General features: G+C 40.6%; 1 protein-coding gene across 1 annotated transcript in view; it reads right to left on the bottom strand.

Moving 5' to 3' along the window:
- The window catches only part of ARID2 (AT-rich interaction domain 2), a 189,382-nt gene extending 177,954 nt beyond the window's left edge, over positions 1-11,428 (bottom strand). Inside the window, exons 1-3 of the mRNA XM_025403150.1 lie at positions 11,209-11,428; positions 11,000-11,093; positions 9,822-9,919 (exon numbers count right to left, since the gene is read on the bottom strand). Coding sequence (XP_025258935.1) covers positions 9,822-9,919; positions 11,000-11,093; positions 11,209-11,300 — 284 coding nt within the window. The 5' untranslated portion in view covers positions 11,301-11,428. The remainder of the gene's footprint in view (positions 1-9,821; positions 9,920-10,999; positions 11,094-11,208) is intronic.
- Between the last annotated feature and the right edge of the window lie 1,294 nt (positions 11,429-12,722).

Genomic DNA, 12,722 nt, shown 5'->3' with positions numbered 1-12,722 from the left:
TGCTTGTATCATATTAATAACTGATTCAAGCACAAATAAATACAAGTATCATATCAATAACTGATTCAAGCCCAAACCACCAGTGGATGTTAAAACTATTGGGTAACAGTTTGATGGTAAGCAAGATAGTTTCATAGGGTCTCAAGGTATGTCGCTACAGATTACTCATTAATTCGAAAAGAGAAAATGGTAACTTTACAGTGGAGAAATCAGGAGGACACCACCTTAATCTCGGCAATAATGGGAGAAAGTGACATGTCTCTTGCCAAAAATGCCAAACTTAAATCCTGAAAAAATATTAGACAAATCCGAACTTTATAGTACTTTTGGCCTGTACAGTTCAAATTGGTAACATCACAAAAGACACAAAAAGGCTGAAGAACTAGAGATATAACTACTTGCAATAAAAGATAATGAATGGGGTTGGGGGATATGATTGCTATAAAAGACATCTTTGGGATAATTGTTAAAATTTGATTTAAGGTCTACATAATAGAGAATACAATTTTATCCATGTTAATGTTTCTGAATGTAATAACTGTCCATTGTTACATTAGAGAATGATTTTACTGTTAGGCAATAAAATATATAAATAAAAGATATTATACTGTAATAATATCCAATGAATAAATGACAGTGATAGTATGTGTGTATCTGTATATATAAACACACATGCACTTGCCACATTTGCTTTATTTTTCTTTTTATATGTGATAGTGTGTGTATGAGTGTGCACACCATCACATATAAAAAGAAAAATAAAAAGCAAATGTGGCAAAATAATTGGTTGATCTACAGGAAGTATAAGCAAAAGTTCACATTTAGATAGCAAAAGAAATTTAACAATTTTGAAAAGGAAAAACATGGCCAAAAAAAAAAGGAAAATGATGGATTCACTATTTCTCTCTCAACTGGACTATATCAAAAATCACATACATTTTTACTACTAGATTGAATTACTACATTGCAATATGGGGCTACCTGAAAAGACAACTCAGAAATTCAAAAGTTTGACTCTTTAATGGTATAAACTAAAAATTACACCAAACCACTTAAGAACTCTTGACAGACCACCTATTATTTGCAAGCATACTTGGAGGTACAAGTTACTCTAAGGCACTAACTACTGTTTATGAAGTTCTATGCGGTCTGATCTGAGCTCAAGCATATTGCAAATTCACTTACTCTATGAACCATTATGAAAAGTGTGATCAACCTGAGCCTTACTACTGAAAAATTTAAATTCATCCCACTTTTAATATATTACAAATTAGGTATTTTCTGGACAGGGCCCTAGCTATCATCTCTTCTTTGACATATTTTAATAGAAGAATGTTCCCACTAATCTCATGTATGTTTATATTAACATTTTATTTATTTAAAATTAATCACTGGGCTAGCATAGAGACAGAATAAAACTTCACGCAAAAACACTTGACCATGAAAGATACGTATTATATAGTAAACATCATCTTTGTGCACACAGCAATTGACCACTGGGCACTATACATAAATATTTATCAAGTATAACAGTAAGAACTCAGAAAGACCAGAATTATGGAATCTGGCCATATTTTACAATAAGATGTATATCCAAACAATAGATTACACAACCTTACTTGAATTTTTCATAAAAAGTAACTTTATATTTTATCCCAATTATATGGTAGTTTTAAAAATTATTTACTGATAGAAATAAAAGCTAAGCACACCTGGAACATGGAATATACCTGCATGAAGATTAATAGCAACTATGGATAATGTAGGATTATTTATAAGACAATGCTCTGGCCGGGCGCAGTGGCTCACGCCTATAATCTCAGCACTTTGGGAGGCCTGTAATCTCAGCACTTTGGGAGGACGAGGCGGGTGGATCACCTGAGGTCAGGAGTTTGAGACCAGCCTGGCCAACAAGGTGAAACCCCATTTCTACTAAAAAAAACAAAAAACAAAAACAAAATAATTCGCTGGGCACGGTGGCGGGCACCTGTAATCCCAGCTACTTGGGAGGCTGAGGCAGGAGAATCACTTGAACCCAAGAGGGGGAGGTTGCAGTGAGCCAAGATCACACCACTGTACTCCAGCCTGGGCAACAAGAGCGAAACTCTGTCTCAAAAAAAAAAAAAAGAGAGAGAGAAGAAAAAAAAGACAATACTCTGTAAAATGTACAGCAGGTCTATCAGCACTATCAGCAGGGAAGGGAATGGGAAGGTGCAGTAGGGAAAGAATGGTCTGAAAATATGTAAAATAACCTTTCCTGACTAGCAATTATGGCTGACATTTAAGGCTGGCAGTTGGATATAACCTAAAGCCTTAAAAAAAAAAAAAAAAAAGTAGCCCATATGCCCCAGGAAGAAAAAAAGTTTGGGTGGCATAAAGAATTTTTTCCCTTGCTTTCATATATACATACACACACACACACACACACACACAAAGAGAGAATACTTTTTCTAATTGTTATTTTTTCTAAGATTAAATAACACAATTATTTCTGAAATTTGAAATGATAAAAATAAAATCTCCCACTGGCCAGGCGCAGTGGCTCACGCCTGTAATCCCAACACTTTGGAAGGCCGAGACAGGTGGAATACCTGAGATCAGGAGTTTGTAGACCAGCCTGCCCAACTGAAACCCCGTCTCTACTAAAAATACAAAAATTAGCCGGGCATGGTGGCACACGCCTGTAATTCCAGCTACTCAGGAGACTGAAGCAGGAGAATCGCTGGAACCCGGGAGGCGGAGGTTGCAGTGAGCCGAGATCATGCCACTGCACTCCAGACTGAGTGACAGAGAGCAACTCCGTCTCAAAAGTAATAAAAATAAATAAATAAAATCTCCCATATGAAAATGTTTTGAAAAACAAAGCTAGTGAACATTAAACAAAACAGGTTATTGTTAGTATTATTATTTTCACAGGAATTTATACATGTTAACTCTACTATGAAATACCAGGATAGACCAACAAAATTCTCACAAAGATAACAAGCATCCAGCAAATTCAGTAAAACAAATGGTACCCCATTTGGAAAGAATATAGTAAAATCCTATGAGGAAAAAAAAAATACATAAAGAAAATTCTCCAATTAGGGATAATTGAGGAACACTTACTTTTAATTAATTTTTAAAAATCCAAATTACATAAACACACTTAGGATAAGTTAGAATTTGGTAGTTCATTTACTCTTCTTTTCCCTTAACTACAGTGGAGCCCTTGTTACCTTCTCTGGAGTCCAGAGACAAAGTATAAGGTGTGTCCAAGCTCTGGTCAGAGATGACAGGTGCAGCTTGAGCAGGTGCCCCTAGACCAGATGTCACCTAGAGGTTTTGTTTTTGATATAATCCTGACCAACATGTTCATGCCATGTTAAACTAGTCATCTCAGCAACTAAATTGGTTTCATTACAATACTTAGATCAACTGTTCTCAAACTTCAGTGTACTTAAGAATCACCTGGAGCATTCTTTTTAGAAATACATATTAATCAAATTATTAATACCTAAAACCACTGTTCACTCTCAGCATCACTGAAAGGGCACAACTAAACATTATATGCCTCATGATATGATGAAAAGCACAGCACTACCTATTAAGTATGCCTAAAATATTGAATCTGAATATTATTAACCTTTAGATCTATCACTTTTCAGCAAATACGTATGAGGAATAGAGGAACAAGTTAATTGACACCAAAATAAAGCAATCCAAACCAGAATTTAAGACAGTCTAAAGAACAAATTGACCCCTTTACTCCAAATCAATGGTATAATGGGGAAAAAAAAGGGCGGGGGAAGGGGAAAGGCAGCAGCCAAAACATCAAAACCAGTAAATTCTCCCTGGGGCTCCATCAAAAATTTCTATGGCAGTAAGATGGGAGTGAAGCCCTGCAAACACTGACTTAGTTATTAATGGAATATGGATTTATCATTTTTGGTCAACAATTCAGAATGTGATAGCTATTCCTAGACATCACCAAGAGATTTCCATTGCAGCAATAGTTTATTGCAATGTATTTACTCAAATGAATTATCAATTCACAACATAATGAATACACAGAAAGTATCCAAGCACAAGTAAAATTTGTTTTAAAACAGAAAAATATTTTTTGTTATTTCTTTTATCACACTATAGTTTAAACAGTAGAAAATGTAGAGTTGTGCATCTCTTAGGTTGGTGCACAAGTAATTGCAGTTTTGGCCACGGTGTTTCACTATTTACTGTGGAGTGAAACACTGGTGAAACACTATTTACTACAAGGAAGAGAAGTAATAGTGTGTCTCCAAAATTTCTACAGATCCACAATACACATTAGCAAAATAAAGTCTCTAAGAAATCCTGCAATAAAGTAACCCAAGTTTAGCCTTTGCTCAAGTTCATTTGGTCTTCTTTTCACGGAAATATATTAACATTTCTGGAAAACTAGTGTTTCTAGAGCAAACTCTAGTTGGCCCTGAATACTAAAGAGTGTGGTGATCAAAGAAGTAAAAAGAGAATCCCCTCATCCCCACCCGTCTGCTCCATTTATCCTCTATGTCCCTCCCAATTCAGACAAAATCCATTTTCACCATTAAACTTTAGTAGGGCTGGAAACTGCCCAATAAGCACCTTCACAATATAATTAAAACTTGTAAATACTTTATCTAAAAACATATATTAAGTACCTGCTCGCTGACTAATGAAATGCAGTTAAAACTTTGTTTTTCCTTCCCTTCCAACTTCTAATTTCATTCAGTTTGAGAATATAAAATATCTAGTAGCAATATGCTTTTTTTTTTTTTTTTTTTCCCCCCAGACGGAGTCTCCCTCTGTCACGTAGGCTGGAGTGCAGTGGCACGATCTCGGCTCACTGCAAGCTCCGCCTCCCAGGTTCAAGCGATTCTCCTGCTTCAGCCTCCCAAATAGCTGGGACTACAGGTGCATGCCACCACGCCCGGCTAATTTTTTGCATTTTTAGTAGAGATGGGGTTTCACTGTGTTAGCCAGGCTGGTCTCGATCTCCTGACCATGTGATTCGCCTGCCTCGGCCTCCCAAAGTGTTGGGATTACAGGCGTGAGCCACTGCGCCCGGCCACAATATACTTTTCTATCAAAGACATTATAGATTTCACACGTGGTCAACTACGAAAATATTGAATCCACAACAGAGCAGAGATAGGAATATAAAAGCGTGTTCTATTCAGAAATAGACATCTTAGTTAACAGCCAAGGTAGAAAATTTAACTGCAAAAGAAAAGCACATAAACATTTTTGGGAATTATAATGTTCTCATTTTGTATCCTCAGGAAAATTTGTAACCTCGGTAAAAACTATCTATCTTAGAAAGAACTCAATTTATTTCTACTTTACGCAATGTAAGCTCTAAAAACATGAATTCTAAGACGTAACACTAACCTAGCTGAGCTTTGATCAGTCTTTCAATTTTCTCCACTTTCTGTTCTTCCTTTCAACAAGTCTGCATGTCCTTTAAAAATGTAACAGAATATCAGAAAATATCAAAATCAGGTTTTTTGTTTTTTAAAATGGATACACTGCCAGGCACAGTGGCTCACTTTTGTATCCCAGCACTTTGAAAGGCTGAGGCACAGTGGCTCACTTCTGTATCCCAGCACTGGAAGGCTGAAGAGGAAGGATACCTTGAAGCCAGGCATTTAAGACTAGCATGAGCAACAAAGCAAGACCCCTGTGTATGCACGCACATACACACACACACGCACGCACACACACACACACACGCGCACACACACACACGCGCACACACACACACACGAGATACAGTTTATAAAGTTAAATTTGAAATACATGTATGAATAATTTATTGATATATTTGTCTTCCAATCTCCATAAACTTTTATCTTCCTTCCTTGAATAAGAAGGGCAATCAGTTTATTCAGTTCCGTTTAGAAATTTACAAACTCAGTGTTTATTTACTTAAGGCTTTCTCTTAAAAGAATTGACCTATATGGTGGACACTAACCAGAGAACACATCAGTGTATTCATTCCATTTAACTAACTAATGTAATCTCACTCAAATGGTGTAATTTAAGAAAGAGCTTTACCCCCCAAGAAAAAAAAAATAAAATAAATTCACAATGCAATTGAAAATGTACTATGGTAAACATAACTCTACAATTAAGTTTCTGACTATTCTAAAGGTAGGTACATACAAAAAGAAATTAATATTTCAGTGCCAGAAAACTAGTAACATATAGTTTTGTACAATAAATTTTTAATGTCCAAGATATTTCACCCCCTTTCCAAAAAATCAAGTTTTATAAAGGAAACATCAAGTTAACCTTGACTATAGCTGTAATATTGGCATCAGTAAGCAAAAACAAAATTTTTAAGTATTTGAAATATTTACCTAAATCTTCTTACCAAAACTTCAAATTCTTAACCCCGATAAGACTAGCAAATTGTCCCCCAATTTCAACAACAAAACAGAACAAAAAATTAAAATCCACCAAGTAAATATGGAACACATTAGGCAAAGATATACTTGGGCATAAATTTAACCATAAGTAATTTCCAAATATTATTGAACACATGTCATGAACACAATATTTTGGTCCAATTAATGAATGTTCCCAAAGCCATTTAATTTTATTTTTGGTACTTTAATTTCTCCATCTACAAAATGTGGGAAATTATACCTTATCCTTTCATACTACAGGACTATCCTAATAATAAACATTTGTGGAACACATTGAGATGTACATGCCAAGAAAAGGAACTACAGGAAAATAAAGTGCATAAACATTGCAGATGATTAATATCCAATTATTTATTTATTTATTTATTTATTTTGAGACAGAGTCTCGCTCTGTCGGCCAGGCTGGAGTGCAGTGGCACCATCTCCGCTCACTGCAACCTCCGTCTCCACGCTCAAGCAATTCTCCTGCATCAGCCTCCCAAGTAGCTGGGATTACAGGCATGTGCCACCATGCCAGGTTAATTTTTCTATTTTTAGTAGACACGGGGTTTCTCCATGTTGGCCAGGCTGGTCTCAAACTCCTGACCTCAGGTAATCTGCCTGCCTCGGCCTCCCAAAGTGCTGGGATTACAGGTGTGAGCTACCACGCCTGGCCTCCGATTTTTAAACAGACTGCTTTTACATTATCTGTAAGCACTTTTTTAATTTTTAATTTTTTGTGTGTGGGTACACAATAGGTATATATATTTATGGAGTAAGTGAGATACGTTGATACAGCAGACACATTTGTAAAAATTAAATGCCAATGTTAAAATAATCAACTGCATTTTCAATTTTAGACTTTGAGAAATTTTTGTAGACAAGCTATAATGAATAAATGTATGTTTGAGACAATGGAGCTAACTTCTGGCAGACCATTAATACTCAAGTCTGTATTTAATGACTGTCAATATTTGTATCAAAAATTACAAAACACTATTAGAATATACATGGCCAGCATACTAGTTTGCTTTTCCTAATTTAAATATCTAATATTATGAAGATACATCATAAAACCCTAGGGTAACAGCCATCTATCCAATTAATAGCAAACTTACAGGGAAATGTGAGCAAATATTAAACTTGTAAAGGAGAACTAACACATAATGACAGTCTTACAGTAGGTTAAATGAAAAAGCAGTTCATATTAAAAAATTATTCCACTTGTAATTTAAAAAATACACTGCATTATCTGCTCATCAGTAATGATGATATTCAATCTGATGTAGCAAAGACGTAACTTATCAAGTCACTTGATTACTATTTCTTACTATGAAGACCCAATCTTATGGGTAGGTAACAGAATTACTGTTACTTGGCATTCTGTCTGCCAATTAAGATTTTTCAGAGGAAGGTGTAAAAGCCAGCATCATATATATCCTCTTACTGTGCAGTATTAGACCACCAGGAAAAAATTCTTTCAAGGTTGGTAGTACCTAAGTTTTGATCAGCATATTTCTTTTGTATTTCTTTACAAGCCATGCAAATCTTCACATGGTTTTATTTTCCAAAACAAATGCTTCAACTTTTTTCCTAGTAGCCTAGCTACAACCCTGTAAAAACAAATCTAGAGAGTGACATATGAGGGAAAAACAAGTTTAACTGAGGACATAGTTCAAAAAGCAGCTTCTAATAAGAGCATAAAGCCCAATTTGATCTGAAGACAATGTAAATACTTACAATGTTGAAACTATATAGTTAAAAACAGTACCTATAATCAATGATATCCTCCCAAGATAAAAATGACAACTGGAAAAACAATATTTATAATTAACTTTTGTTAAAAAAATGAAAGCCTAGATATTAATTTGATTATGCTAAAACTATTAGTATGAATGTAAACTCTTCGGAAAAATATACATCTCATGAATCATGTATATTCTATAGTACTTTCTGGTTATAAAATTTAAGTCAATCAAGCTAAGAAATATGAAGCAAAACTTCAAAAATACGTATTTCAAACAGTCCAAAATTCAAATGTTTTAAGCTGATAAAAACATAAAACCAGAATATGTATTAAAATGTTGCTCTCAATATCATAAATAGAAATGACCAAATGAATGTCACGATGAATATAAAACTCTCTATTTCTCACCCCACTACTAACTCAACAGCTTTGGAGGTTAATTTTTTTTTTATGTAGCCCTTTATTTTAAAATGTACTCTGACACAAATGCCATCACACACACACAATAGATGACAATTAACCATATTTAATATTTTCTAGACTTCCTGTGTAACTCAATAACTACTCACAAAGTTCTGCGAACTCCAGCTTCAAGCCTGAAGTCAATCTAAGATAGCCAATAGAAAGTACACCTGTGCAATTACTGCATTTCCTATTTCAGAATGCTGAACGTAATACACAATAACTGAGCGCATCTGAAGCAATAATAAATGCAAAACTCAAATTATGCAGAAGCCACCTTACAAAAAAAGGCCTGTAATATCACTATTAAAAATCAATAAATACAAAGAATATCATTTTAGTTTTAAATAACACCAACTAACTTAGGATCCTCCAAGGGTAAGTAAACATTAAAAATAAAACACAGCCTCATGATAAATTACAATATGAAAGTATTCCTAGAAGAAAAACTAGAAGCGAAAAAATAACACTAGATCACAAAATATATCATCTAGACTGTATCACATACCAACTGAATAAGAAATTTAACTTTGTCGAATAAGCAGCCAAAAAAGAAGAGGGAGAATGAAAGAAAATCCAGATTATAGTATCCCATTTCATAGTATCCCCGTTTCCCTAAAGATATAATAATCCTTTCGAACGTTTTTAAGTCACTGAAAATTCAACCAAAATTATCAAAACAATCCTGGTGACCTGAGCCACCAACATGTTATGCCATGTAGGAATATTCTACTGAAAAACCTATTCAATGACACTGTTCCAAACAAGAAGTTTCATTTAAAAAAAAATTCTTAAAGTCAGAATTTTTAAAACTAAAGGACTTTCCAAAACAAAGAAAAAAATTTTCCCAAAGGCTACAAAGTTTCATTAACTATCTTAAGTCTTTTACTAAGCATCACCTTTCTGCCCCTCAGTGGATATCAAGCGATTAATAACAATGTCACAAAAGAATGTTTACCAAGATTGGGGCTAGGGTGTCACCTGTAATGATTTTGTATGAAAAACGTAAATGATCCTGAAATTAGTGAGGAAAACTTTCACCTTCCTACAATCTCACTTTATTTATATTAAATTTGTCTCAGTCTGAAATGAACAAGAGCTTAAGAACTGTTTGGTGTGCAAGGTTTGCTTTTGGTTTTGCTAAAAACAAATCTCTCCATAAGTCCCTTATTTCCAAATACTATGGAAAAGTCACTACTACTCACCGCAAGTAATACTGTTTTAAAGCAAAGGCAGCGTTAGAACAACTTCTGGGAAAGTTGAACTCTTCAACAATTTCTCCCCACTGATTCTTCTCAGAAACCTGGTAAAACACAGGCACACTCGTCTGAAAGTGAACAATCTAAGAAAATCTTAACCTAACTATGAAATAAATACCCATTCTACAGAGATCTGTAGATACCTAAGGCATCAGTGGGTGTTTCGGATCGATCGGTAAGAGTTCCTAAGCAAGGGCTTCTTGAATCACTGTGTTTTCACCAGAGAGCCCTGTATTTAATACCACTTGTTTTGTTTGGATGGGGGGGTTGGTGGGTTTGTTTTGTTTTTGAAGCCCGGACAATAACCAATCGCAAGTCCCTCTGTCGCCCCCTTTTAAATCTCAACGCGGTCCGTTTACACTAAAAAAAAAAAAAAAAAAAAAAAAAAAAAGTTCAAAAGGATCAATACAGTTCCGGACAGCGACGTCCGCGGGTTCCGGGGGGGCCAGGGCCAGGGCCGATTCCGATCCCTCTCCCAGATCTATCCATCTCCATAGGCCCTTCTTTGAGGCCTACAGCTTCTGCCTAGCCTTGAAGCCTAAGATGGCTATTTGGAGACAGGTCCTGGTTTCTTTTGTTAGCTGTATAAACCGAGGGCGACGGGGCCGAGGCTGTGCCCCCGGCTGCCGGGATCATTTCGCAGCCGATTATCGATGTTAAACCTGCCCGCGCTAATTTTGAGTTGCACGAAAACTGCTCTCAGAGTCTGTGTGTCTCTGTGTCTCCGCCTGTGCTAGAGCGGCAGCGGCGGCAGAGCTGACTCGCGAGCGAGCGGGCGGGCGGCGCGGGCGCGGGGCGGGCGCGGGGCTCAGGCTGGCGCCCCGCACGCCCGCACTCCCCGCCACGGCGCTCAGACCCTGCCGGCCCGACCGGGCACCGGGCAGGGCGCGAGCCGGCGCCGGGCCGCCCGCCCGCCGGAGCCCCGCGCCCGCCGCGCGCACGCGAGCCACCAGGCCAAAAACAGCCCCGCCGCCGTCCGCCTCCGTGCCACCGGCTGGGAGCGAAAAGAACGCCTTTTGCCCCTGCGGGCCACCCCCCCAGCCCCAAGCGCTCACTCCGGGGTCAAAGGAGACTTTTTGGAGGAGGCCAGCGAGAGGGAAATACAAATTAAAACTTCCACTCACCTTCGCGAATCCGCCTAAAGTAGTGACTCTGGTGTAGAGACCGTGAAGATCCAGCTCCTTCCCACCCACCGCAGGGATTTTTTTAAAAGGCGACCTGCGGGAGACAGAAAGCCCCGCACTTGTCAGCCGGGACCCCGTGCCCGGCCCGGGCGGGAGAGCCCCGTTCGCCCCGGCTCGCCCCGGCGCTGCCCCCCCGGTTCTGCTCTCACCCTCTGCTGTGGTGGAACTGCCGCAGCTCGTCCAGGAAAGCGAGTCCCTTTCTCCGCTCGTCCGGAGGCGCCTTCCCCGTCGAGTTTGCCATTATTTTTTCAAAGGAGGTTTTTAAAAAACCCAGATCGGTGTTTTAAAAGCGCCCCCCGCTCCCAGCGCTTCCTACCAGAGCCCGGAGCCCATTCCTCGGCCGGCGGCGGCGGGGCTCAGTCATGGGCCGGCGGTGGCGGCGGCGGCGGCGGCGGCGGCGGCGCAGGGAGGGAGGGAGGGAGGGGGAGGAGGAGGAGGAGGAGGGGAAGGAGGGAGCAGGAGGCCAGGGGGAGAGGAGGGAAGGAGGGAGGGGAATTTCTAAAAAAGTTTAAAGAAATCGGAGCGAAACTAGAGGGGCAGGCGACTGCCGGATCCGCGCGAAGCCGCGGGGCGAGCGCGGCCCCCACCCCTTCCTTCCCTCCCTCCCTCCCCGTGGCCCGGCTCTCGCCCGCCTCTCAGCGCCGCCGGCTGAGGCGGCTCAGCCCGGGGACGCGATTCAACATGGTGCTGCTGCCGGGGGCGCGCGAGCGGGCGAGGGGCAAGGCGAGCTGATGGTGAGGGGTCTGGGCTGCCGGAGGCCCAAGAGTTTCGGCGGCGGCGGCGGCGGCGGCGGGGCTGGGGCAGGCGGGGCTGTGGGTGGGGAGGGGGAGGTCTGTGTGGTGGTTTGTGGAAAGCGGGGTGACAGCGTGTATTTCGGCCCCGGCTCCGCTGGGCCCTCGCACACATTTACGCGCGGCCTCGGCCGCGGAGGCCGGGGCGTCCCCAGGCAGAAGCACCGGCGGCAGCTGAGCCGCTGCGCGCCGCCCGCCTGCTTCCCTCCCCGCCAGCCTCCCTCTCTGCCGCCGCCAGCACCGCCGCCACGGCCCGGCAGCCAGTGCCACACAGCGACCCCCGAGGGCCGGCCGCGGCACTGCGCCTGGCTCCACACCGCCCCGGCAGCTCCTCGCGGGGAACAATAGACTCGGCTCGCCGGGCTTAGGGTTCGTCTGCAATGTGCCGCACATTTCACACACACACACAAAGCCGGCGGAAAGGGGGGCGGCGCGGGGAAACGGCCACTACCGGTTGTTCCAGGGTTAGGGGTGGAGGCGATGTTCGCGTCCCCGGCCCGGCTGTTAGAAGGGCCGCCTCGGAGTCCCCGCCCGCCCGATAGAACCGGTGTGGCGCTCTGAAGGGAAAGGAAGCTCACCGGGGCAGCTACTCACGCTACGCAACATTCACAGATCGGAATAAAGTCAATGTGTTACCTTCTCTTTTTGTAAAGTCTAAAGGAATCGGCTTTTATGAGCCTTATGCTAGTATTTTGGGGCCTGGTTAGCACATTTTCTATGAATTATCCACACGCTAACTTTAGCAAACTATACGTTAAATACATTGTGAACTGTCTGCCCTAGTTCTGTGGAAATAGAGTAATGCTGTTAATACATCTTGCCGCTGGTTGGCTTCACATATCAAACTGGATTATTCTATGACCAAAGTTATG

Source organism: Theropithecus gelada, chromosome 11 (genome assembly GCF_003255815.1).
Source record: "Theropithecus gelada isolate Dixy chromosome 11, Tgel_1.0, whole genome shotgun sequence".
NCBI classification, from domain to species: Eukaryota; Metazoa; Chordata; class Mammalia; order Primates; family Cercopithecidae; genus Theropithecus; species Theropithecus gelada.
This window is presented reverse-complemented; position numbering and strand designations above follow the sequence as displayed.